The 22,503-nt window shown below is 61.8% G+C and overlaps 2 protein-coding genes across 3 annotated transcripts; both read left to right on the forward strand.

Moving 5' to 3' along the window:
- Positions 1-117: 117 nt before the first annotated feature.
- On the forward strand, positions 118-8,471 carry NABP2 (nucleic acid binding protein 2). Of its 2 annotated transcripts, none has more exons than XM_084223569.1 (7): positions 118-156; positions 2,063-2,155; positions 3,680-3,818; positions 5,461-5,532; positions 7,297-7,378; positions 8,038-8,104; positions 8,187-8,471. In XM_084223569.1, exons 2-7 carry the CDS (start codon positions 2,077-2,079, stop codon positions 8,318-8,320), a joined length of 573 nt encoding a protein of 190 aa, XP_084079695.1. In that variant the 5' UTR covers positions 118-156; positions 2,063-2,076; the 3' UTR covers positions 8,321-8,471. The 2 variants fall into 2 exon arrangements, with proteins under 2 accessions (XP_084079695.1, XP_084079696.1); XM_084223570.1 differs by lacking the exon at positions 118-156 and adding an exon at positions 160-279.
- A 1,089-nt stretch (positions 8,472-9,560) lies between these two features.
- On the forward strand, positions 9,561-14,639 carry SLC39A5 (solute carrier family 39 member 5; the record flags this gene model as incomplete). Its single annotated transcript, XM_084223544.1, has 10 exons — positions 9,561-9,928; positions 10,009-10,162; positions 10,273-10,447; positions 11,505-11,674; positions 11,763-11,900; positions 11,994-12,054; positions 12,137-12,337; positions 12,969-13,049; positions 13,123-13,313; positions 14,499-14,639. The coding sequence occupies 10 exons, from the start codon at positions 9,561-9,563 to the stop codon at positions 14,637-14,639; spliced, it is 1,680 nt and encodes a 559-aa protein (XP_084079670.1).
- Between the last annotated feature and the right edge of the window lie 7,864 nt (positions 14,640-22,503).

A 22,503-nucleotide genomic window follows, 5' to 3' on the forward strand; every position in this document is an offset into this window, starting at 1 on the left:
GGGCGGTGCGGAGGGGGCGGGGCTTATCCTCATCATCCCTCCCTTTCTTCATCGCTATTGGTTAGAAGCGCTGCCCGTCACACTTCTTCCGGCGCTCTGATTGGCTGCGCTCGCGGACTTCCGGGAGCGCCCGCGGCGGCGGCGGCGCCGTGCCCGGTGAGCGCGGCGGGAGCTGCGGGCGCCCCCTGGCGGCGGGACGGGAGGGAGGGCGGCCCCGCTCCCGGTCCCGGTTCCGCTCCTGGTTCTGCTCCCGGTCCCGGTGGCCCCGCAGTGCCGTCCGTGCGTAGCCCCGTTCCCGCGGTCCCGTCCCCGGTGTCCCGGCGGCCCCCGCGGTCCGGTGGTCCCGGTTCCCGGCAGGGATGCTCGCGGTGTTCCGTCCCCCTCGGTGCTGCCTTCGCGTTGCCGTCCCCGGTGTTTCGTTCCTGCGGTGGCGGTCCCGGTGTGCCCGGTGCTGTCCAGTCCCGGTGTCCGGTGGTCCCGTCCCTGCGGTCCCCGTGCCCAGCAGCGATGTCCCCACGGGCCACCGCCGCTGTCACACCGGCTCCCGCGGTCCCGGTGTCCCGGTCCCGGTGTCCCTGTCCCACATCCCCGGTGTCCCGGTGTCCCCTCCCGGTGTCGCGGTCCCACATCCCGGCTGTCCCATCCCGGTCCCTGCGGGCCGGTCCCGGGGCTGCCACCGCCGGTGTCCCCTCGGTCCCCGGTGTCCCCTCGGTCCCCGCTGTCCCCTCCCCATCCCCGCTGTCCCCTCGGTCCCCTCCGTGCCCCCCCCCGTTCCCGGTGTCCCCTCCGTGCCCCCCCACCCCGGTCCCCGCTGTCCCTCCCCGGTGTCCCCGCAGGTCCCACCCTGTGTCCCCTCGGTGCCGGGTCCCCGCTGTCCCCAGGCTGCCGTTCCCTGTCCCCTCCCTGTCCCCTCAGTGCCACCCTTGTGTCTCTGTTCCCCCTCAGTGTCCCCCCGTGTCCCCTCAGTGTCCCCTCAGTGCCCCTAAGTCCCCTCCCTGTCCCCTCAGTGTCCCCCCCTGTGTCCCTGTCCCCCTTCAGTCCCTCAGTGTCCCTCAGTGTCCCCTCCCTGTCCCCTCAGTGTCCCTGTCTCCTCTTCTCTCTGTCCCCGCCACATCCCTGTCCCCTCAGTGTCCCCCGTGTCCCTTCAGTGTCCCCTTGGTGCCATGTCCCCTCAGTGTCCCCCCTGTGTCCCTGTCCCCCCTCAGTGTCCCCTCCCTGTCCCCTCAATGTCCCTCAGTGTCTCTCAGTGTCCCCTCAGTGCCCCTAAGTCCCCTCCTTGTCCCCAGTGTCCCCGCTGTCCCCTGCTGTCTCTCCCTGTCCCCCCTGTCCCCTCAGTCCCCCCCTGTCCCCCCTGTCCCCTGATGTCCCCTGATGTCCCGCTGTCCCCTGATGTCCCCTGATGTCCCCCTGTCCCCCCTGTCCCCCCTGTCCCCGCTGTCCCCTGATTGATGTCCCCGTGTCCCCCCTGTCCCCTGATGTCCCCCTTGTCCCCTGATGTCCCCCTGTCCCCGCTGTCCCCTGATGTCCCCTGATGTCCCCGTGTCCCCTGATGTCCCCGCTGTCCCCTGATGTCCCCTGATGTCCCCCCTGTCCCCTGATGTCCCCTGATGTCCCCGTGTCCCCTGATGTCCCCGTGTCCCCGCTGTCCCCTGATGTCCCCGTGTCCCCGCTGTCCCCGCTGTCCCCTGATGTCCCCCCTGTCCCCTGATGTCCCCTGATGTCCCCGTGTCCCCTGATGTCCCCGTGTCCCCGCTGTCCCCTGATGTCCCCCTGTCCCTGCTGTCCCCTGATGTCCCCCTGTCCCCTCAGTCCCCCCCGTCCCCCCTGTCCCCTGATGTCCCCCCATCCCCGCTGTCCCCGCTGTCCCTGATGTCCCCGTGTCCCCTGATGTCCCCCTGTCCCCTCAGTCCCACCTGATGTCCCCCTGTCCCCCCTGTCCCCTGATGTCCCCCCTGTCCCCGCTGTCCCCGCTGTCCCCGCTGTCCCTGATGTCCCCCCTGTCCCCCCTGTCCCCTGATGTCCCCTGATGTCCCCACTGTCCCTGATGTCCCCGTGTCCCCAGCCCGCGCTGTCACCATGAGCTCTGAGACGCTCGTCAAGGACGTCAAGCCCGGCCTGAAGAACCTGAACCTGATCTTCATCGTGCTGGAGACAGGTGAGTGCCACCTGTGTCACCTGTGTGTCACCTGTGTCCCCTGTCCCCCCTGAACCTGATCTTCATCGTGCTGGAGACAGGTGAGTGTCACCTGTGTGTCACCTGTGTGTCACCTGTGTCACCTACTGTCCCCTCTGTGTCCCCTGAACCTGATCTTCATCGTGCTGGAGACAGGTCAGTGCCACCTGTGTGTCACCTGTGTGTCACCTGTGTCACCTGTGTCCCCTCTGTGTCCCCTGAACCTGATCTTCATCGTGCTGGAGACAGGTCAGTGCCACCTGTGTGTCACCTGTGTGTCACCTGTGTCACCTGTGTCCCCTCTGTGTCCCCTGAACCTGATCTTCATCGTGCTGGAGACAGGTCAGTGCCACCTCTGTGTCACCTGTGTGTCATCTGTGTGTCACCTGTGTCACCTGTGTCACCCCTGTGTCACCCCTGAACCTGATCTTCATCGTGCTGGAGACAGGTCAGTGCCACCTGTGTCACCTGTGTGTCACCTGTGTGTCACCTGTGTGTCACCTGTGTGTCACCTGTGTCACCTGTGTGTCACCTGTGTCACCCCTGAACCTGATCTTCATCGTGCTGGAGACAGGTCAGTGTCACCTGTGTCACCTGTGTCACCCCTGTGTCACCTGTGTGTCACCTGTGTCACCCCTGTGTCACCCCTGTGTCACCCCTGTGTCACCCCTGTGTCACCTGTGTGTCACCTGTGTGTCACCTGTGTCACCCCTGTGTCACCCCTGAACCTGATCTTCATCGTGCTGGAGACAGGTCAGTGCCACCTCTGTGTCACCTGTGTGTCATCTGTGTGTCACCTGTGTCACCTGTGTCACCCCTGTGTCACCCCTGTGTCACCCCTGAACCTGATCTTCATCGTGCTGGAGACAGGTCAGTGCCACCTGTGTCACCTGTGTCACCCCTGTGTCACCTGTGTGTCACCTGTGTCACCCCTGTGTCACCCCTGTGTCACCCCTGTGTCACCCCTGAACCTGATCTTCATCGTGCTGGAGACAGGTCAGTGTCACCTGTGTCACCTGTGTGTCACCTACTGTCCCTGTGTGTCACCTGTGTCCCCTGTCAGCCCTGAACCTGATCTTCATCGTGCTGGAGACAGGTCAGTGCCACCTCTGTGTCACCTGTGTGTCACCTGTGTCACCCCTGTGTCACCTGTGTCCCCTGTCACCCCTGAACCTGATCTTCATCGTGCTGGAGACAGGTCAGTGTCACCCCTGTGTCACCTGTGTCACCTGTGCCACCTACTGTCCCCTCTGTGTCCCCTGAACCTGATCTTCATCGTGCTGGAGACCGGTCAGTGCCACCCCCTGTGTGTCCCTTATTGTCCCCTCTGTGTCACCTGTGTCACCCCTGAACCTGATCTTCATCGTACTGGTCAGTGCCACCCCCCTGGTGTCCTCTGTGTCCCCTGTGACCCATCTGACCCCTGTGTGACCCCTGTGTGACCCCTGTGACCCCGTGTGACCCTGTGTGACCCCGGTGTGACCCCGGTGTCCCCGGTGTCCCCAGGCCGTGTCACCAAGACCAAGGACGGGCACGAGGTGCGCACCTGCAAGGTGGCCGACAAGAGCGGCAGCATCAACATCTCGGTGTGGGACGACGTGGGGAACCTGATCCAGCCCGGGGACATCATCCGCCTCACCAAGGGGTAGGGGACACCTGGGGACACTGGGGACACCCCTGGGGACACGGGGGACACCTGGGATACTGGGGAACCTGGGGACACCTGGGATACAGGGACACCTGCGGACACTGGGGAACCTGATCCAGCCCGGGGACATCATCCGCCTCACCAAGGGGTACTGGGGACATGGGGACATGGGGACACCCCTGGGGACAGCTGGGGACACTGGGGACAGCTGGAGACACTGGGGACACCTGGGACACAGGGACACGGGGACAGCTGGGGAACCTGATCCAGCCCGGGGACATCATCCGCCTCACCAAGGGGTAGGGGACACCTGGGGACATGGGGACACCTCTGGGGACATGGGGACAGCTGGGGAGAGCTGGGACACTAGGGACACTGGGGAACCTGATCCAGCCCGGGGACATCATCCGCCTCACCAAGGGGTAGGGGACACCTGGGGACATGGGGACACTGGGGACACCCCTGGGGACAGCTGGGGACAGCTGGGATACTGGGGAACCTGGGGACACAGGGACACGGGGACACGGGGACACAGGGACAGCTGGGGAACCTGATCCAGCCCGGGGACATCATCCGCCTCACCAAGGGGTAGGGGACACTGGGGACAGCTGGGGACAGCTGGGGACACCCCTGGGGACAGCTGGGGACACTGGGGACACGGGGGAACCTGGGGACATCAGGGACACGGGGATACAGGGACAGCTGGGGAACCTGATCCAGCCCGGGGACATCATCCGCCTCACCAAGGGGTAGGGGACACCTGGGGACATGGGGACACACCCCTGGGGACAGCTGGGGACACCTGGGGACAGCTGGGGACACAGGGGAACCTGGGGACACAGGGACACGGGGACACGGGGACACAGGGACAGCTGGGGACAGCTGGGGAACCTGATCCAGCCCGGGGACATCATCCGCCTCACCAAGGGGTAGGGGACACCTGGGGACATGGGGACACACCCCTGGGGACAGCTGGGGACACGGGGGACAGCTGGGATACTGGGGAACCTGGGGACACCGGGGACACAGGGACAGCTGGGAACCTGATCCAGCCCGGGGACATCATCCGCCTCACCAAGGGGTAGGGGACACCTGGGGACATGGGGACACCCCTGGGGACAGCTGGGGACACCTGGGATACTGGGGAACCTGGGGACACTGGGGACACTGGGACACTGGGGAACCTGATCCAGCCTGGGGACATCATCCGCCTCACCAAGGGGTAGGGGACACCTGGGGACACTGGGGACACCCCTGGGGACACGGGGGACACCTGGGATACTGGGGAACCTGGGGACACAGGGACATGGGGACAGCTGGGGAACCTGATCCAGCCTGGGGACATCATCCGCCTCACCAAGGGGTACTGGGGACATGGGGACAGCTGGGGACATGGGGACACCCCTGGGGACATGGGGACACCCCTGGGGACATGGGGGACACCTGGGATACTGGGGAACCTGGGGACACAGGGACATAGGGACACGGGGACACAGGGACACTGGGGAACCTGATCCAGCCCGGGGACATCATCCGCCTCACCAAGGGGTACTGGGGACACCTGGGGACACTGGGGACACCCCTGGGGACACTGGGGACCCCCGTGGCCGCCGCCCTGACCCCCTCCCCTCCTCCTCAGCTACGCCTCGGTCTTCAAGGGCTGCCTGACGCTGTACACCGGCCGGGGGGGCGACCTGCAGAAGATCGGCGAGTAAGGAGGGCTGGGGGGATCCTGGGGGGTCCTGGGGGGGAGTTTGGGGGGTCCTGGGGGGGTTTGGGGGTCCTGGGGGGGTTTGGGGGGAGATTGGAGGTCCTGGGAGGGGTTTGGGGTGTCCTTGGGTGGAGTTTGGGGGTCCTGGGGGGGGGTTAGGGGGTCCCTGGGGGGTTTTCGGGGATTCTGGGGGGAGTTTGGGGGGTCCTGGGGGGTGTTGCAGGGTCCCTGGGGGGGTTTTGAGGGGCTTTGGGGTGTCCCTGGGGGGGTTTGGGGGGTCCTGGGGGGTTTGGGGGAGTCCTTGGAGGGCTTTGGGGGGCTTCAGGGGGTCCCTGGGTGAGTTTGGGGGGTCTCTGGGGGGAGTTTTGGGGTCCCTGGGGGGTTTGCGGGGTCCTGGGGGAGCTTTGGGCAGAGTTTAGGGGGTGCTGGGGGGGGGTTGGGGGGTCCTTGGAGGGATTTGGGGGGTCCTGGGGGGGTTTGGGGGGTCCGGGGAGGGAGTTTGGGGGGTCCTGGGGGGGTTTTGAGGGGCTTTTGGGGGTCCCTGGGGGGTTTGGGGTGTCCTTGGGGGGAGTTGGGGGGACCTGGGGGAGTTTGGGGGGTCCCTGGGGGGGTTGGGGTGTCGTTGGGGGGGAGTTTTGGGGTCCCTGGAGGGGTTTGGGGGGTCCTGGGGGGGGAGTTTGAGGAGTCCTGGGGGCTTTGGGGGGTCCCTGGGGGGTTTTGGGGGGCTTTGGGGTGTCCTTGGGGGGAGGTTGGGGTGTCCTTGGGGGGAGTTTAGGGGGTCCTGGGGGGTTTGGGGGGTTCTTGGAGGGATTTGGTGGTCTCTGAAGGGGTTTGGGGGGTCCTTGGGGGTCCTTGGGGGGAGTTTGGGGGGTCCTGGGGGGTTTTGGGGGGTCCTGGGAGAGTTTGGGGGATCCTGGGAGAGTTTGGGGGGTCCTGGGGGGGAGTTTGGGGGGTCCTGGGGGATCCTTGAGGGGAGTTTGGGGTGTTCTGGATGGGTTTTGGGGTCCTTAGGAGTTTTTGGGGTGTTTTTGGGGTATCCCCGGTGGTTTTGGGGTGTCCCCCGGGTTTTTTTGGGGTGTCCCGGGGGTTTTTAGGGTATCCCCGGGAGTTTTTGGGGTCTCCCCGGGTGGTTTTGGGGTGTCCCAGGGGTTTTTGAGGTGTTTTTGGGGTGTCCCCGGGTGTTTTTGGGGTATCCCCGGGTGTTTTTGGGGTCTCCCCGGGTGGTTTTGGGGTGTCCCAGGGGTTTTTGAGGTGTTTTTGGGGTATCCCCGGGTGTTTTTGGGGTGTCCCGGGTGTTTTTGGGGTGTTTTTGGGGTATCCCCGGTGGTTTTGGGGTGCCCCCGGGTGTTTTTGGGGTGTCCCCGGTGTTTATGGGGTGTCCCCGTGGTTTTGGGGTGTTTTTGGGGTGTCCCGGGGGTTTTTCGGGTATCCCCGGGTGGTTTTGGGGTATCCCCGGGTGTTTTTGGGGTGTTTTTGGGGTATCCCCGGCTGTTTTTGGGGTCTCCCCGTGGTTTTGGGGTGCCCCCGGGGGTTTTTGAGGTGTTTTTGAGGTGCCCCCGGGTGTTTTTGGGGTGTCCCCGTGTTTTTGGGGTATCCCCGTGGTTTTGGGGTATCCCCGTGGTTTTGGGGTGTCCCCGTGTTTTTGGGGTATCCCCGGGTGTTTTTGGGGTGTCCCCGGGTGTTTTTGGGGTGTCCCCGGTGGTTTTGGGGTGTCCCCGTGGTTTTTTGGGGTTTTGGGGTGCCCCAGCCGCGCTGTGCCCGCAGGTTCTGCATGGTTTACTCCGAGGTTCCCAATTTCAGCGAGCCCAACCCCGAGTACGCGGCGCAGCAGGCGCAGGGCAAGGGGGTGAGCTGGGGGGATCCCCCCAATTTCCCCTGAATTTCACCCAAATCCCCACAAATTTACCCCAAACCCCGCAGATTTACCCCAAATTCCCACAAATTTGACCAAAATTCCCCCAAATTTGACCCAAATCCCCACAAATTTACCCCAAATCTCCAAGAATTTACCCCAAATCCTCACAAATTTACCCCAAACGCCACAGAATTACCCCAAAGCCCCCCAAATTTGACCTGAATTCTCACAAATTTACCCCAAATCCCATGAAATTTACCCCAAATCCCCACAAATTTACCCCAAACCCCGCAGATTTACCCCAAATCCCCACAAATTTGACCCAAATCCCCCTGAAATTTCCCCAAATTTCCCCAAAATTTCCCCCAAATCCTCTCAATTTCCCTCGAATTTCCCCAAATTTCCCCCAAATCCCCTCAAATTACCCCAAATCTCCACCAAATTCCCCCAAATCTCCCCCAAATTTCCCCGAATTTCCCCCAAACCCCCTCAATTTCCCCCAAATTTCCCCAAATCTCCCCCAAATTTCCCCGAATTTCCCCCAAACCCCCTCAATTTCCCCAAATTTCCCCAAATTTCCCCAAATTTCCCCCAAATCCCCCCAAATTCCCCTCCCCCCCTGTGACTCTGGGGGTCTCCCTCCCCCCCAGGCCCCACCCGACAGCTCCACCCCGGCAGCTCCGCAGCCCCCCCCGGGCCCCCCCGCCGCCCCCCCAGGTTGGTACCGAACCCCGACCCCCCCTCCCGGGACCCCCCCTCACCCTCCGGTGCCCCCCCCTCACCTCCCGGTTCCCCGCAGCCCCCGAGAGCCAGAACGGGAACGGGCTGAGCCCGGGGGGCCCCCCCGCGCACCCCCCGAGCGGCCGCATCACCCGCAGCCAGCCCGGCCCCGTCAGCAACGGCAAAGAGACCCGCAGGAGCGGCAAGAGATAACGGGGACCCCCCCGGGACCCCCCCCGGGACCGCCCCGGGACCGCCCCGGGACACCCCCGGGACCGCCACCACCGGGGGATCCCCGGTTCCCCCAGCCCGCGGCGGGGAGGGGGCGCCCGGTGTCCCGTACTCCGCACCGGGGCTGGTCCGGACCCCCCCCCCGGAACCCCCCCGGGACCCCCCCGGGACCCCCCGGCACCGCCAGCACCGGGGGATCCCGGTTTCTCCAAGCCCGATATTCCCGGTGTCCCCCCGGTGCCGGTCCGGACCCTCCCGTCCGGTGCTCGGGGGTCCCGGGGGGGTCCCGCCCGTTCTCCCCCCGCTCCTCGGGAGGGGTTAATAAAGAACCGAGCTCTGCCCGCGGCTCACGGCTCTGCCCGGACCCCCCCGCCCCTCCCCCGGCCCCTCCCGGTACCGGGGCTGGCTGGGAGCAGCTCCGGGGTGACCCTTGGCCCCCCCCGGGTCGGGCGCGACGGGCGCGGGACGGGCTCGGGGACAGCGCGGGGACGATCGGGGGCTCAGGTGGGCACGGGTGGGCTCGGGTGGGCTCGGGAGGGGTCCCGGGGGGCGCGGGTGGGCACGGGAGGGGTCCCGGGGGGCGCGGGTGGCGCCAGCACCGTCCCCGCGGGGGTCCCGAGGGTGGGGGGGGGGCAGCCCGAGCGGGCTGGGGGGGCTCCGGGGAGGGTGGGGACCCCCGTGGGGTGCGGGGTTGGGGGGGGCGCAGCGGGGCGGCGGCTCCCGGGGTTTCCCGGTGCCGCGGCGTGGCCGGGCCGCACGTGGAGGGTTTGGGGGGGTGCGGCCGTCCCGGTTCCGCGCGGGGCTGTCCCGGTTCCCCCCTCCCCCCACCCCCTTCCCGGTGCCGGGGTGGGGGGCTGGGGGGTGCCGAGGGTTTTATCTCGGTCCCGGTGAAACATTAACTCCCCCCTAAAACCCGCGCCGGTTGCAAAACCTGGCCTCAAGGACGAGGGTCACCCGCTGTCCCCCCCCACCCGCGACCCCCAAATCCCACCCCGACACCCCCCCCGAACGGGGGGTCACGGCAGCCGCGCCCCCCAATCCCCCCCGCGCCGCTGCCCGGGGGTGTCCCCGAGCCCCGGTGCCGCCGCACGTGTCCCGGGAGGTGACCCTGGTGCCGCCTGGCGCTTTCCCCACGCGCGGGTGACACGGGTGACACCGACGGGACCCCCCAGGACCGCGCTGTGCCCCCTCCCCAGAGCTGCAGCCGCGGGATCCGACCCCCATGAGCCGCCCCGGGCTCCTCCTGGCCGTGCTGGGGCTGCTGGCGCTGCGGGCCGGGGGCGCTCCGGGCACCGCGGGGACCCCGGGGCGGCTCCCGGAGGACGCGGAGCAGGAGCACGGCTACTACCTACGGCAGCTCTTCGGTCAGTACGGGGAGAACGGCACGCTGCCCTCCGAGGGGCTGGCGCGGCTGCTGGGCAGCCTGGGGCTGGGCAGGGTGCAGGTGGTCCAGATCCAGCACGAGGAGCTGGGCCACGGCCACGTCAGCCACCTGGACCTGCTGGAGGTGCAGGAGGACAAGCACCGGCACCGGCACCCGGTGTGGGAGCACGGCGGGGAAGCGGCTCCGAGCACCGGCGGACCCCTCAGGTACCGGCGGGTTCCCTCCCCGAGGGGCTGCCCCGGCCCCGCGCTGGGCTGGGGGGGCTCAGCACCCCCGTTTCCCGCAGCCCCCCGCCCTCCCAGACGCCGAGCTGGCCCGAGCCGGTGCCCGCCGAGCCCCCCGGTGCCGCGGGGGTGTCCCGGCAGTACCGGCCCACCCTGAGCCTGCTGGGGAGGGTGCTGGGCTTGGAGCACTCCAGCGCCGACCACCCGCACCACGACGTGAGTGGGGACGGGGGGGTCGCGCTGTGCCGCGCCCCGGGGGTCTGGGGGAGCCCCGGTTGCTCCCCGGGACCCCCCGGCGCCGCTCAGGCGGAGCCCCCCGCCCGCAGTGCCTGAACGTGACGCAGCTGCTGGTGAATTTCGGGCTGGACTCGGCGGCGGAGCTGACACCGGAGCAGTTCACGCTGCTGTGCCCGGCGCTGCTCTACCAGATCGACAGCCGCGTCTGCATCCGGCACCGCGATGAGGTGACGCTGCCTCCCCCGGGGGGGGCCCTGTGGCCAGGTAACCCCACCTGGGGGGGCTCCGAGCCGGCCCCGCGCCCCTCATCCCCGGGCGTCCCTGCAGCCGCGTCCTGGGATCCCGAGCTGGTCCCCGGCTCCGGCATCCCCGGGGCTCCCCTGTCCCCGTTATGATGTGGGGGTGTCCGTCCCTGCGTCCCCAGGGCGCCCCCGTTCCCCACCCCCATCCTTGTGTCCCCCTACTTGAGCCGTGTCCCCCTGGCTCCCACCCAGTTTCTAATCCTGGGGTCTCCATCCCTGGAGTCCCCATCTCTGGGGTCCCCATCTCTAAATCCCTGGGGTCCCCATTTCCAGGATCCCCATTCCCACATCCCTGAGGTCCCTGTCCCTAAATCCCTGGAGTTCCCATCCCTGGGGTCCCCATTCCCCCATCCCTGGGGTCTCTATCCCTGTGTCCTCATCTCTGGGGTCTCTGTCCCTGAATCCCTGGGGTTCCCATCCTTGGGGTCCCCGTCCCTAAATCCCTGGGGTCTCCATCTCTGAGTTCCTCATCCCTGGGGTCCCCATCCCTGGGACCCCCATTTCCCCATCCCTGGGTCTCCATCCTTGGGGTCCCTGTCCCTAAATCCCTGAGGTCCCCATCCCTGGGACCCCCATTCCCCCATCCCTGGGGTCTCCATCCCTGAGTTCCTCATTCCCGGGGTCACCATCCCCGGGACCCCCATTCCCCCATCCCTGGGGTCCCCATCTCTGGGGTCTCTGTCCCTGAATCCCTGGGGTTCCCATCCTTGGGGTTCCCGGCCCTAAATCCCTGAGTTCCTCATCCCTGGGGTCCCCATCCCTGGACCCCCATTCCCCCATCCCGGGGTCCCCATTCCCCCATCCCTGTGTCCCCATCCCGGGGTCCCTGTCCCCGGATCCCCATTCCCCCATCCTTGGGGTCCCCATTCCCCCATCTCTGGGTCCCCATCCCTGAGGTCCCCATTCCCCCATCCCTGGGGTCCCCATTCCCCCATCCCGGGGTCCCCATCCCGGGGTCCCCACCTCCCCGAGCCCCTCTCGGTGCCCCGCTCCGGCCGTGCCGCTGACGGTGCCCGCAGCTCTGGGCTGGGCGCTCCTGGCCGTGCTCTCGGTGAGCCTCCCGTCCGCCCTGGCCGTGCTGCTGCTCCCGCTGCGGGCCCGCGGCTCCTTCCGCTCGCTCCTCGCCTTCCTGGTGGCCCTGGCCGTGGGGACGCTCTGCGGGGACGCCCTGCTGCACCTCTGGCCGCACGTAGGTCCCGCCGCGCCGCGGGGGTGGCACCGGGGGCGCGGCGGCGGCGGTGCCGCGGTGCCCTGAGCCGCCGCCTGCCCGTGTCCAGGCGCAGGGGAGGCACCCGGAGGCTCCGGGGGAACCGAGCCCCGCGGTGCTGCAGGGGCTGGCGGTGCTGGGGGGGATCTACCTGCTCTTCGTGCTGGAGCTGCTCCTGGGGATGCTGCGGCGCCGGCGGGAGGCAACGGTGAGAGCACCGGGCGGGCACCGGGCGGGCACCGGGCGGGTACCGGGCGGGTACCGGGGCCAGCTCCGCACGCAACGCCTCCCTTGTCCCCAGGGACGCCGCCATGGAGAGAGCCCCGGCCTGGCCGCGGGGGTCCCGGCACCGTCACGGGCAGGTACGACCCCCCCGCACCCCTCCCCGGACCCCCGGGCCCGGCCCCGGCACCCACCGGAGCGAGCGCGCCCGTCCCGCCGCAGGGACCGAGCTGCGGCGCCTGACGGCACCGGAGGCGGAGCTGGAGCCGAGACCCCCGGAGCCCCCCCGGGAGCCTCCCCAGGGACCCCCCCACGGACACTCCCACGGCCCCGCGCTGCCCCCCGGGCCCGGCGCCGCCGACATCGTCTGGATGGTGGTGCTGGGGGACGGCGTGCACAACCTGACCGACGGGCTGGCCATCGGTGCGCACCGGACGGGAACGGGAACGGGAATGGGGATGGGAACGGGGACGGGAATGGGAATGGGAACGGGAACCGGGATGGGAACGGGAACGGGGACGGCGTGCACAACCTGACCGACGGGCTGGCCATCGGTGCGCACCGGACGGGAACGGGGACGGGGACGGGGAGGGGAACGGGAACGGGAACGGGGACGGGAATGGGGATGGGGACGGGAATGGGGATGGGGACGGGAATGGGGACGGGAACGGGAACCGGGATGGGGACGGGAATGGGGACGGGGATGGGGACGGGAACGGGAACCGGGGACAGGAACGGGAACGGGAATGGGGACAGGAACGGGGATGGGAACGGGAACGGGGACGTGACGGGAACGGGAACCGGGGTGGGAACGGGGACGGGGATGGGAACAGGGACGGGGACGGGGATGGGAACGGGAATGGGAACGGAGATAGGGACGGGGACGGGGATTGGGATGGAGATGGGCACGGATATGGAAGGAGGGGAGGTGCACAAGGACAGGGGGAAAAGTTTCCTCAGGGACAGAAGGACATTGGGGACAGGGGGACAGGGGCCAAGGGCTGCCCGGTGACCGGGCACGGGGCCGGATCGCCCTCCCTCCCTCCCTCCGCAGGAGCCGCCTTCTCCCGCAGCCCGTCCAGCGGGCTCAGCACGGCGCTGGCCGTGCTCTGCCACGAGCTGCCCCACGAGCTCGGTGAGTCCCCGCGCCCCGCGCGTCCCCTCCCCGGCTTGGGGACACCCCCGGTGCCACCGTGCCGTGCCCGCAGGTGACCTGGCGGTGCTGCTGCGGGCGGGGGCGGCCCCGCGCTCGGTCCTGCTGCTCAATCTGCTCTCGGCGCTGCTCTCCTGCCTCGGGGCGCTGGCGGGGGTGGCCCTGGGCCGCGGCGGGACCCCCCTCGCCCCCTGGCTGCTCACGGCCACCGCCGGCATCTTCCTCTACGTGGCCCTGGCCGACATGGTAACGGGGTGGGGGGGGGTTTGGGGGTGTCCGGAGGGGTCTCAGGGGGGTTTGGGGGTGTCCGGGGGGGTCTCAGGGGGGTTTGGGGCTGTCCGGGGGGTCTCATAGAGGATTTGGGGGTGTCCGGGGGTCTCACGGTGGGTTTGGGGGTGTCCGGGAGGGTCTCAGGGGGGGTTTGGGGCTGTCTGGAGGTCTCACAGGGAGTTTGAGGATGTCTGGGAGTCTCAAGGGGTGTTTGGAGGGGGTGTCTGGGGGTCTCACAAGGGGATCTGGGAGTGTCCGGGGGTCTCACAGGGGATTTAGGGGTGTCCGGGGGGGTCTCAGGGGGGTTTGGGGGTGTCCAGAGGGGTCTCAGGGGGGTTTGGGGCTGTCTGGGGGGTCTCAGGGGGGTTTTGGGGGTGTCCGGAGGGGTCTCAGGGGGGGTTTGGGGGTGTCCGGGGGGGTATCAGGGGGGTTTGGGGGTGTCCGGGGGGTCTCACAGAGGGTTTGGGGGTGTCCGGGGGGGTCTCAGGAGGGGTTTGGGGGTGTCCGGGGGTCTCACAGGGAATTTAGGGGTGTCCGGGGGATCTCCCAGTGGGTTTGGGGGTGTATGGGGGGGTCTCAGGAGGGGTTTGGGGGGTGTACGAGGGTCCCACGGGGGGTTTGAGAGTATCCAGGGGGTCTCACAGGGGATTTAGGGGTAGTACGAGGGTCTCACGGTGGGTTTGGGGGTGTCCGGGGGGTCTCACAGAGGGTTTGGGGGTGTCTGGGGGTCTCATGGGGGATTTGGGGGTGTCCAGGGGGTCTCACGGTGGGTTTGGGGCTGTCCGGGGGGTCTCAGGGGGGTTTTGGGGGTGTCCGGGGGGGGTCTCACGGTGGGTTTGGGGGTGTCCGGGGGGGTCTCAGGGGGTTTGGAGCTGTCCGGGGGGGGTCTCAGGTGGGTTTTGGGGTGTCCGGGGGGGTCTCAGGGGGTTTGGAGCTGTCCGGGGGGGGTCTCACGGTGGGTTTGGGGGTGTCCGGGGGGTCTCACGGTGGGTTTGGGGCTGTCCGGGGGTCTCACGGTGGGTTTAGGGCTGTCCGGGGGGTCTCATGGAGGATTTGGGGCTGTCCGGGGGGGTCTCAGGGGGGTTTGGGGCTGTCCGGGGGGGTCTCAGGTGGGTTTTGGGGCTGTCCGGGGGTCTCACGGAGCCCCCCGCTCCTGCCCAGCTCCCCGAGGCGCTGCGCGGCTCCGCCGAGGGCTCCTGGGGCCGTCTGGCGCTGCAGAACGCGGGGTTCCTGCTGGGCGCGGGCATCATGCTGGGCATCGCCCTGGCCGAGGGGCACCTCCGCGCCTGGCTGCAGCCCTGAGCGCCCCCCGCGACCCCCGGACCCTCCCCAGGCCCGGCTTCCCCCCCTCTCCGCAAGAAACCCGGGGGGATCCGCGGTGTCACCCGGGGAGGGGACTCGGGGGTCCCCTCGCTGTGCCCCGGGGGTGGCGCGCGGCTCCGGGGCTGAACCGAATCCGACGGAACCCGAACCCCCCCAGGAGCTGAACCCGAACCCGAATCCTCCTGAACCCGAACCCCCTCCGGGAGCTGAATCCGAATCCTCCCGAGCCCGAACCCTCCTGAGCCCGAACCCTCCCGAGCCCGAACCCTCCCGAGGAGCAGAACCCGAACCCTCCCGAACCCGAACCCCCCCCGGAGCTGAACCCGAACCCGATCCCTCCCGAGCCCGAACCCCCCGAGGAGGTGAACCCGAACCCTCCCGAACCCGAACCCGAACCCTCCCGAGGAGCAGAACCTGAACCCTCCCGAGCCCGAACCGCCCCCGGGAGCTGAACCCGAACCCGAATCCTCCTGAGCCCGAATCCCCCCAGGAGCTGAACCCGAACCCTCCCGAACCCGAGCTCCCCCCGAAGAGCAGAACCCGAACCCTCCCAAGCCTGAACCCCCCCCAGGAGCAGAACCCGAACCCTCCTGAGCCCGAAGCCCCCCGGAGGTGAATCCGAACCCCCCCAGGAGCTGAACCCGAACCTTCCCAAGCCCGAACCCTCCTGAGGAGCTGAACCCGAACCCTCCTGAACCCGAACCCCCCCCGGAGCTGAACCTGAACCCGAATCCTCCTGAGCCCGAACCCCCCCAGGAGCAGAACCCGAACCCCCCCGAGCCCGAACCCCCCCCGAGGAGCAGAACCCGAATCCTCCTGAGCCCGAACCCCCCCCAGGAGCTGAACCCGAACCCTCCCGAACCCGAACCCTCCCGAACCCGAACCCCCCCCGAGGAGCAGAACCCGAACCCTCCCGAGCCCCTCCCGAGCCCGAACCCCCCCCGAGGAGCTGAGGAAGGGGAGCGCCCCCCGGGCACGAGCGGGTTAATCCGAGCCGGAGCCGCAATAAAGGAGCGGGGGAGAGAATGGAGCGAGTCCGAACTGATTTGGGGTTTTTTGTTGTTGTTTTGGGGTTTTTTCCCAGGATTCTGGGGCTGTTCGGGATTCTGGGACCCTCCCAGGGCGGTCTGGGACCCCTCAAGGTTCTGGGAGCCCTCAAGGTTTTGGGAACCCCCCAAGGTTTTGGGACCCCCTCGAGGTTCTGGGACCCTTCAAGATTCTGGGACCCTCCCCAAGGTTTTGGGACCCCCTCGAGGTTCTGGGACCCTTCAAGATTTTGGGACCCCTCAAAGTTCCTGGACCCCTCAAAGTTTTGGGATCCCCCCCCGCCAAGATTTTGGGACCCTTCAAGATTCTGGGACTCCTCAAGATTTTGGAACCCCAAAAAATTTCGGGGCCTCTCAGGGGGGAGTCTGGGACCCCTCAAGTTTCTGGAACCCCTCGAGATTCTGGGACCCCTCAGGGGGGTCTGGGATCCCCCCAAGGTTTTGGGACCCCCCAAAATTCTGGGACCCCCCAAGGTTTTGGGATCCCTCAAGGTTCTGGGACCCCTCAAGATTTTGGGACCCCCCAAGGTTTTGGGACCCCTCAAGGTTTTGGGACCCCTCAAGGTTCTGGGACCCCTCAAGGTTTTGGGACCCCCCCCAAAGTTCTGAGACCCTCAGGGGGGTCCCGACCCCTCCCCCCTCCCCTCCCCCCTCTCTTCCTCCACCCCTGACCCCTCCCCGGGATCATTCTGGGGCAAAACCCCCGAAATTCCCCCAAAACCCACCCAGAACCCCCAGACCCACAAACCGCCAGGAATTCGGGCTGAGAAAAGGCGGAAAAGGAGCAGGAGGGAGGAGCGGGCTCGGGAGGAACTCGGGAGGAGCAGCAGGAACCCCAAAAACCCCCAAAAAAACCCCAAAAAAACCCCAAAATCACCACAACCCAAAGTTCCATGCGAAGTTTCCTTTATTTATTTATTTTCAAGTTGACAGAGAACAATATCGATAACGACTGGGTCGAGTAAGGCTATTTTCCTTTTTTTTTTTTTTTTTTTTGTATTTTTTTAATTCTTTTTTTTATTTTTATTTTTTTTGTTATTTTTTTTTTTAACCCTTTTTCCCCCCCCATCTTTTTGTCCCCCTGAACGAGAAGAGGAGGAGGAGGAGGACGAGGCCCGGGACGAGCACAAGGAGGAGTTTTGTACCTGACAGGTGACGATGAGGTGTTGTTTTTTTAATTTTTTTTTTTTGTATATATTTATTTTTATTTATTTTTTTTTATATTTTTTATCATTTTTTTCTTGTCCTGTCGGCATCAAAGGAACATTTATGTGCATAAAATACAGAGGTGCAGCATTGACACGGAGGATATTAAAGACACAGAGTTGCTACAGATGCCTCAGAGACGTTTTCCCCCCATCCCCTCCAGCCTCACCCCAAAATTCCAAGGATTTTTTTGGGCAGCCCCGGATGTTTTTGGGTGAACCTCGGCTTTTTTTATTTTGAATTATTATTAATTTTCAACGAGTTTTGTGAGTTTTTTTATTGTTGTTTTTAATACATTTCCTTTCGCTGCCGAGCCCAGAAAAATTCCAGCCAGGAGAAGAGGATTGAAGAGCTCCTCGTGTCCTTGGAGAAAATGAAAGGAAGAAAAAAAAAGGGGGAAAAAGGAAAGAAAAGGACAAAAAAAAAAACCCCAAAAGCGGCGGGAGCCGCCGGAAGGGGTCGGGTTTTCATCCTTTGGTTTTCACTGAAGGCAAAGATCCCACCCCGACATTCCCGCCCTCGAACGCCGGGAGAAAATCCGGGATTTAATTTAAATTAAAAATGAAAAATGAAAAAGAGAAGAAAAGAGAAAAGGTTTTTTTCTTTCTGGGGTCTCTGCTGTTGTGGGTTTGGGGTTTCCTCGCTGGGATCTGCACGGAGCCCCCCAAAAACGGGACCAGAACTCGAAATTTTTTGTGTGTTTTGTGTTGGTTTTTTGTTTTTAGTGCTGCGGGTTTGGTTTTTTTAATGATTATTGTTTGATTTTTGATTTTTGATTTTTGATTTTTGATTTTTTGATCTGCCGGATTCCAGCCCCGGGGGGGGGGAGGGGCTGGGGCTGCTCCTGTGGGATGGGGGAGGGGGAGGGGACAGGGACAGGGACAGGGACAGGAGAGGGGACAGGGCTGGAGGAGGTGACAGAAGCGGGACGGGAGGGGACAGGAGAGAGCCAGGGACAGGACAGGGGGACAGGAGCGGGACAGAAGAGGGACGGGAGGGGACAGACAGGGGGACAGGAGCGGGACAGAGCTGAAGGAGGTGACAGAAGGGGGACAGGGGGACACGGGGACAGGGGGACACGGGGACAGAGGGACACGGGGGCTCCTTCAACAACTCCAAGTTCCCCTGGCCGGGGAGCGGCAGCAGCGGCCCCGGGACTGTCCCCAGACTGTCCCCAAATTGTCCCCAGGCTGTCCCGGACTATCCCTGGGTTATCCCCAGACTGTCCCCAGACTGTCCCTGTCTGTCCCTGGCTACCCCGGCTTATCCCGTGCTGTCCCCAAACTGTCCCCAAGTGTCCCTGGACTGTCCCGGGGTTGTCCCCAGGCTAACCCGGCCTATCCTGGACTGTCCCCAGGCTGTCCCTGTCTATCCCGAGCTTGTCCCGTGCTGTCCCCAAGCTGTCCCTGGGCTATCCCGAGATTGTCCCAGGCTAACCCGGGCTGTCCCCAGGCTGTCCCCCTGTCCCCAGCTGTCTCTGGTCTATCCCGGGATGTCCCCACACTGTCCCCGTGCTGTCCCCGTCTATCCTGGGCTATCCCGAGATTGTCCCAGGCGAACCCGTGCTGTCCCCAGGCTGTCCCCAAACTGTCCCCAGGCTATCCCGGGTTTTCCCAGGATGTCCCCAGACTGTCCCAAAGCTGTCCCTGTCTATCCGGGGCTATCCCGGGGTTATCCCAGGCTGCTCAAGGCCAACCCCGGCTGTCCCCAAACTGTCCCCAGGCTATCCTGGGCTATCCCAGGATGTCCCCAGACTGTCCCCAAGCTGTCCCCGATCTGTCCCTGTCTATCCCGGGCTATCCCAGGGTAGTCCCAGGCTAACCTGGGCTATCCCAGGGTTGTCCCCAGGCTATCCCGGGTTATCCCAGGATGTCCCCAGACTGTCCCCATGCTGTCCCTGTCTAACCCGGGCTATCCCAGCCTGTCCCTGGGCTATCCCGGGCTGTCCCCAGGCTGTCCCCAAACTGTCCCCAGGCTAACCCGGGCTATCCCAGGATGTCCCCAGACTGTCCCCGTGCTGTCCCTGTCTAACCCGGGCTATCCCAGCCTGTCCCTGGGCTATCCCGGGCTGTCCCCAAACTGTCCCCAGGCTATCCCGGGCTATCCCGTGGTTGTCCCAGGCTAACCAGGGCTGTCCCCAGGCTATCCTGGACTATCCCAGGATGTCCCCAGATTGTCCCCAAGCTGTCCCCGATCTGTCCCTGTCTATCCCGGGCTATCCCAGTGTAGTCCCAGGCTAACCTGGGCTATCCCGGGGTTGTCCCCAGGCTATCCCGGGCTATCCCAGGATGTCCCCAGACTGTCCCCATGCTGTCCCTGTCTAACCCGGGCTATCTCAGCCTGTCCCCAGGCTATCCCGGGCTGTCCCTGGGCTATCCCGGACTGTCCCCAAACTGTCCCCTGTCTAACCCGGGCTATCCCAGTCTGTCCCCAAGCTGTCCCCGATCTGTCCCTGTCCATCCCGGGCCATCCCAGGGTTGTCCCTGTCTATCCCGGGCTGTCCCCAGCTGTCCCTGGGCTATCCCGGCTTTGTCCCAGCCTGTCCTGGGTCTGTCCCCGCTCTGTCCCGGCTCTGTCCCGCTCTGTCCCGGGTCTGTCCCCGCTCTGTCCCTGCTCTGTCCCGGCTCTGTCCCGCTCTGTCCCGGGTCTGTCCCCGCTCTGTCCCCGCTCTGTCCCCGCTCTGTCCCAGTCCCTCCCGGGTCTGTCCCGGTCCCTCCCGCTCTGTCCCGGGTCTGTCCCCGCTCTGTCCCGGGTCTGTCCCCGCTCTGTCCTGGGTCTGTCCCGGTCTGTCCCGGTCCCTCCCGGCTCTGTCCCGGTACATTCAGTGTTTGTCGCAGTTTATGGCTCAGGGGCGGCGCCCTCTCTCGGGCAGTGCAAAATCCCCCCGGGACTCGCCAATCTCCGCTCGGATTTTTTATTTTTAATTTATTTTTGTGCTGTTGGGTTCTTTCTTTTTTTTTTTTTTTCTTTTTTTTAAAATTTTTTAGCTTTTTTTTTTAAATAATATTTTTCTTTTTTTTTTTTTTTGCTCTTCCTCTCTCTCTCTCTCTCTCAAAACCACAACTTCCCTTTGTCCATTCATTCCCTAAAAATGAAATTATTTTAATTTTTTTTTCAATTTTTTTTCCTTTTTTTTCTTTCCCCCAATCTCTCATTTTTTTTAAATTCCAACTGAAAAAATAAAGCCCGAGCCACTCTCACCTCCCTCTCTCGCTGCTCTCTAAAGGGAACCCAGAAATGCCTTTTTTTTTTTAACAAAAGTGCTTCAAGACTTCAGCAAGTGCTTTGGACCAAAGGGTGGGAGAGAAACTTCCTTTTTTTTGGGTTTTTTTTTGGGATTTTTTGGGGATTTTTTTAGGGATTTTTTGGGGATTTTTGGGGGATTTTTTTGGAATTTTTTTTAATTTTTTGGGGGATTTAAAAAAATTTTTTAGGAATTTTTTTGGGGATTTTTTGGGATTTTTTTGAGGATTTTTGGGATTTTTTTGAGGATTTTTTGGGATTTTTTTGAGGATTTTTTGGGATTATTTTAATTTTTTTTTTGAATTTTTGGAAGATTTCTTTAAATTTTTTGGGGTTATTTTAGATTTTTTTCCATGTTATTTTATTTTCCAGAAGGTCAGGATAAGGAATCTGTTCCAAACCAACCAATGGGGACGAAAGTGAAATAAATTTTCTCGACTTTGGCATCAAAAGGATGAAAAATTTTGGGGAAATTTTGAATTTTTTTTTGGGGGGGCAGCAGAAGTTTCCCTCCATCCCTTTTTTTTTTTTTGTGGTTTTTTTTTTGCTTTTTTTTGCTTTTTTAAACAACTCACAAGGGGAAAAAAACCCAAAAATAAACAAAAAAAAAAAAAATTAATTAATTAATTTAAAAAAATCCAATCTGGTTTAGCAAAATAAATGCAATTAATTCTTGGATTATTAATGAAATTGTCAAGCTGAATTAAAGGAGAACAAGACTGGGACAACCCCAAAAAGAACAAAAAAGCCACAAAATTTCAAATTTTTCCCCTTTTTTTCCACCCCCTTTTCTCCCCTCTCCCCTCTGGAACCTCCTCGCCCTTCATTAGCATCGGTGTTAATTAATAATAATTAATGTTATTATTAATTAATGTGATTTTTAATGATTATTTTAATTTTTTTTCAGCCCTTTTGGGGTTTGATTGTCTCTGAGCAGAGGTGACAATGTGGGGATGGCAGGAGGGGTGGGTTAAAAATTTAAAAAAAAAGAAAAAAAATCAAAATATTCCTCAAAAATGAGGAGGAAAGGAGAAATTTTCATGTGATGGTGAAAAAAAAAGGGGGAGAAATCTTCTCCCAAAAAATTCACACAAAAATCTCAAAAACATCCCCAAAAAATCCCCAAAAATCCCAGAAAAATCCCCCCCAAAATAAAAAAAAATTCCCCCAAAATATCCCAAAAATCCCCCCAAAAAATCCCCGAAAAATCCCCCAAATTATCCCCCAAAAATCCCAAAAATTTTCCCCAAAATAAAAAAAAATCGCCCAATAAATCCCCCAAAAATCCCAAAAAATCTCCCAAAAATTCCCCCCATATCATCCCAAAAATCCCCCCCCAAAATCCCAAAATATCCCCCTAAAATCCCAAGAAATCCCAAAAAATTCCTCCAAAAATCCCCAAAATTCCCCCCCCAAAATTTCCCCGAAAATCCCAGAAAAGTCCCCCAAAAATAAAAAAAAATCCCCCCCAAAATCCCTCAAAAATTCCTAAAAATAATTTTTAAAATCCCCCCAAAATCCCAAATTATCTCCAAAAAAATCCCCCCAAAATCCCCAAAAAATCCCAAAAAATAATTTAAAAATCCCCCAAAAAATCACAAATTATCCCCCCCAAAAAAGCCCCAAAAATAATAAAAAGAATCCCCCAAAATCCCAAATTATCCCCAAAAAATTCCCCAAAAATTCCCAAAAAAAGCCCCAAAAATTCCCCCCTAACATCTCAAAAAATCCCAAATAAATCCCCCCCAAAAAACCCAAAAATCTCAAAAAAATCCCCAAAAAATCCCCCAAAAATCCCCAAAAAATCCCAAATAAATCCCCTGAAAAATCCCCCAAAAAATCCCAAAATTCCCCCAAAAAAGGAAAAAAAAAAGGGAAATAAAAATAAAATTAAATTTGGAAAGAAGAAAAAAATATCTTAAAAAAAAAAGGAAAAAAAATCTTTTTAAAAAGGGGAAAAATTAAAAATAAAAAGGAAAAATTAAAAATAAAAAGGAAAAAATAAAAAAAAAAGAAAATATTTAAAAAAAATTAAAATTTTCTGCCCCTCTGAAGTGCCTGGAGCTCCCCCAGGGAGGATTTTGAGTGCTTGGGGTGGGGGAGCCCTGAAAAGAAATCAAAATTTGATTTTTACCCCTCCAAAAATTTCTATTTGGTTTGAAAAAAGTTCGGCTTTGGTTCGAAAATAAAATTAAAATTAAATTAAAATTAGAAAAAAAAAGTTTTGTCTGCAAATGGGTGGGAAAATAAAGGGAAAACAATAAAAAAATGGAATTTTGGTTTAAAAAATGTCATTTTTTATGGGGTGAGGAGCTGCAAAATTCCCCAAAATTCTCCAAATTTCTGGA

This window comes from Fringilla coelebs (genome assembly GCF_963513975.1).
Source record: "Fringilla coelebs genome assembly, chromosome: 30".
Lineage (NCBI taxonomy): Eukaryota > Metazoa > Chordata > Aves > Passeriformes > Fringillidae > Fringilla > Fringilla coelebs.

Excerpts from the sequence above, each read along its gene's own strand:
- NABP2 (XM_084223569.1), top strand. The coding sequence starts at position 2,077 with ATGAGCTCTGAGACGCTCGTCAAGGACGTCAAGCCCGGCCTGAAGAAC. Across the intron at positions 5,533-7,296 it reads GACCTGCAGAAGATCGGCGA|GTTCTGCATGGTTTACTCCG; the intron begins GTAAGGAGGGCT and ends CTGTGCCCGCAG. Across the intron at positions 8,105-8,186 it reads CCCCCCCGCCGCCCCCCCAG|CCCCCGAGAGCCAGAACGGG; the intron begins GTTGGTACCGAA and ends GGTTCCCCGCAG.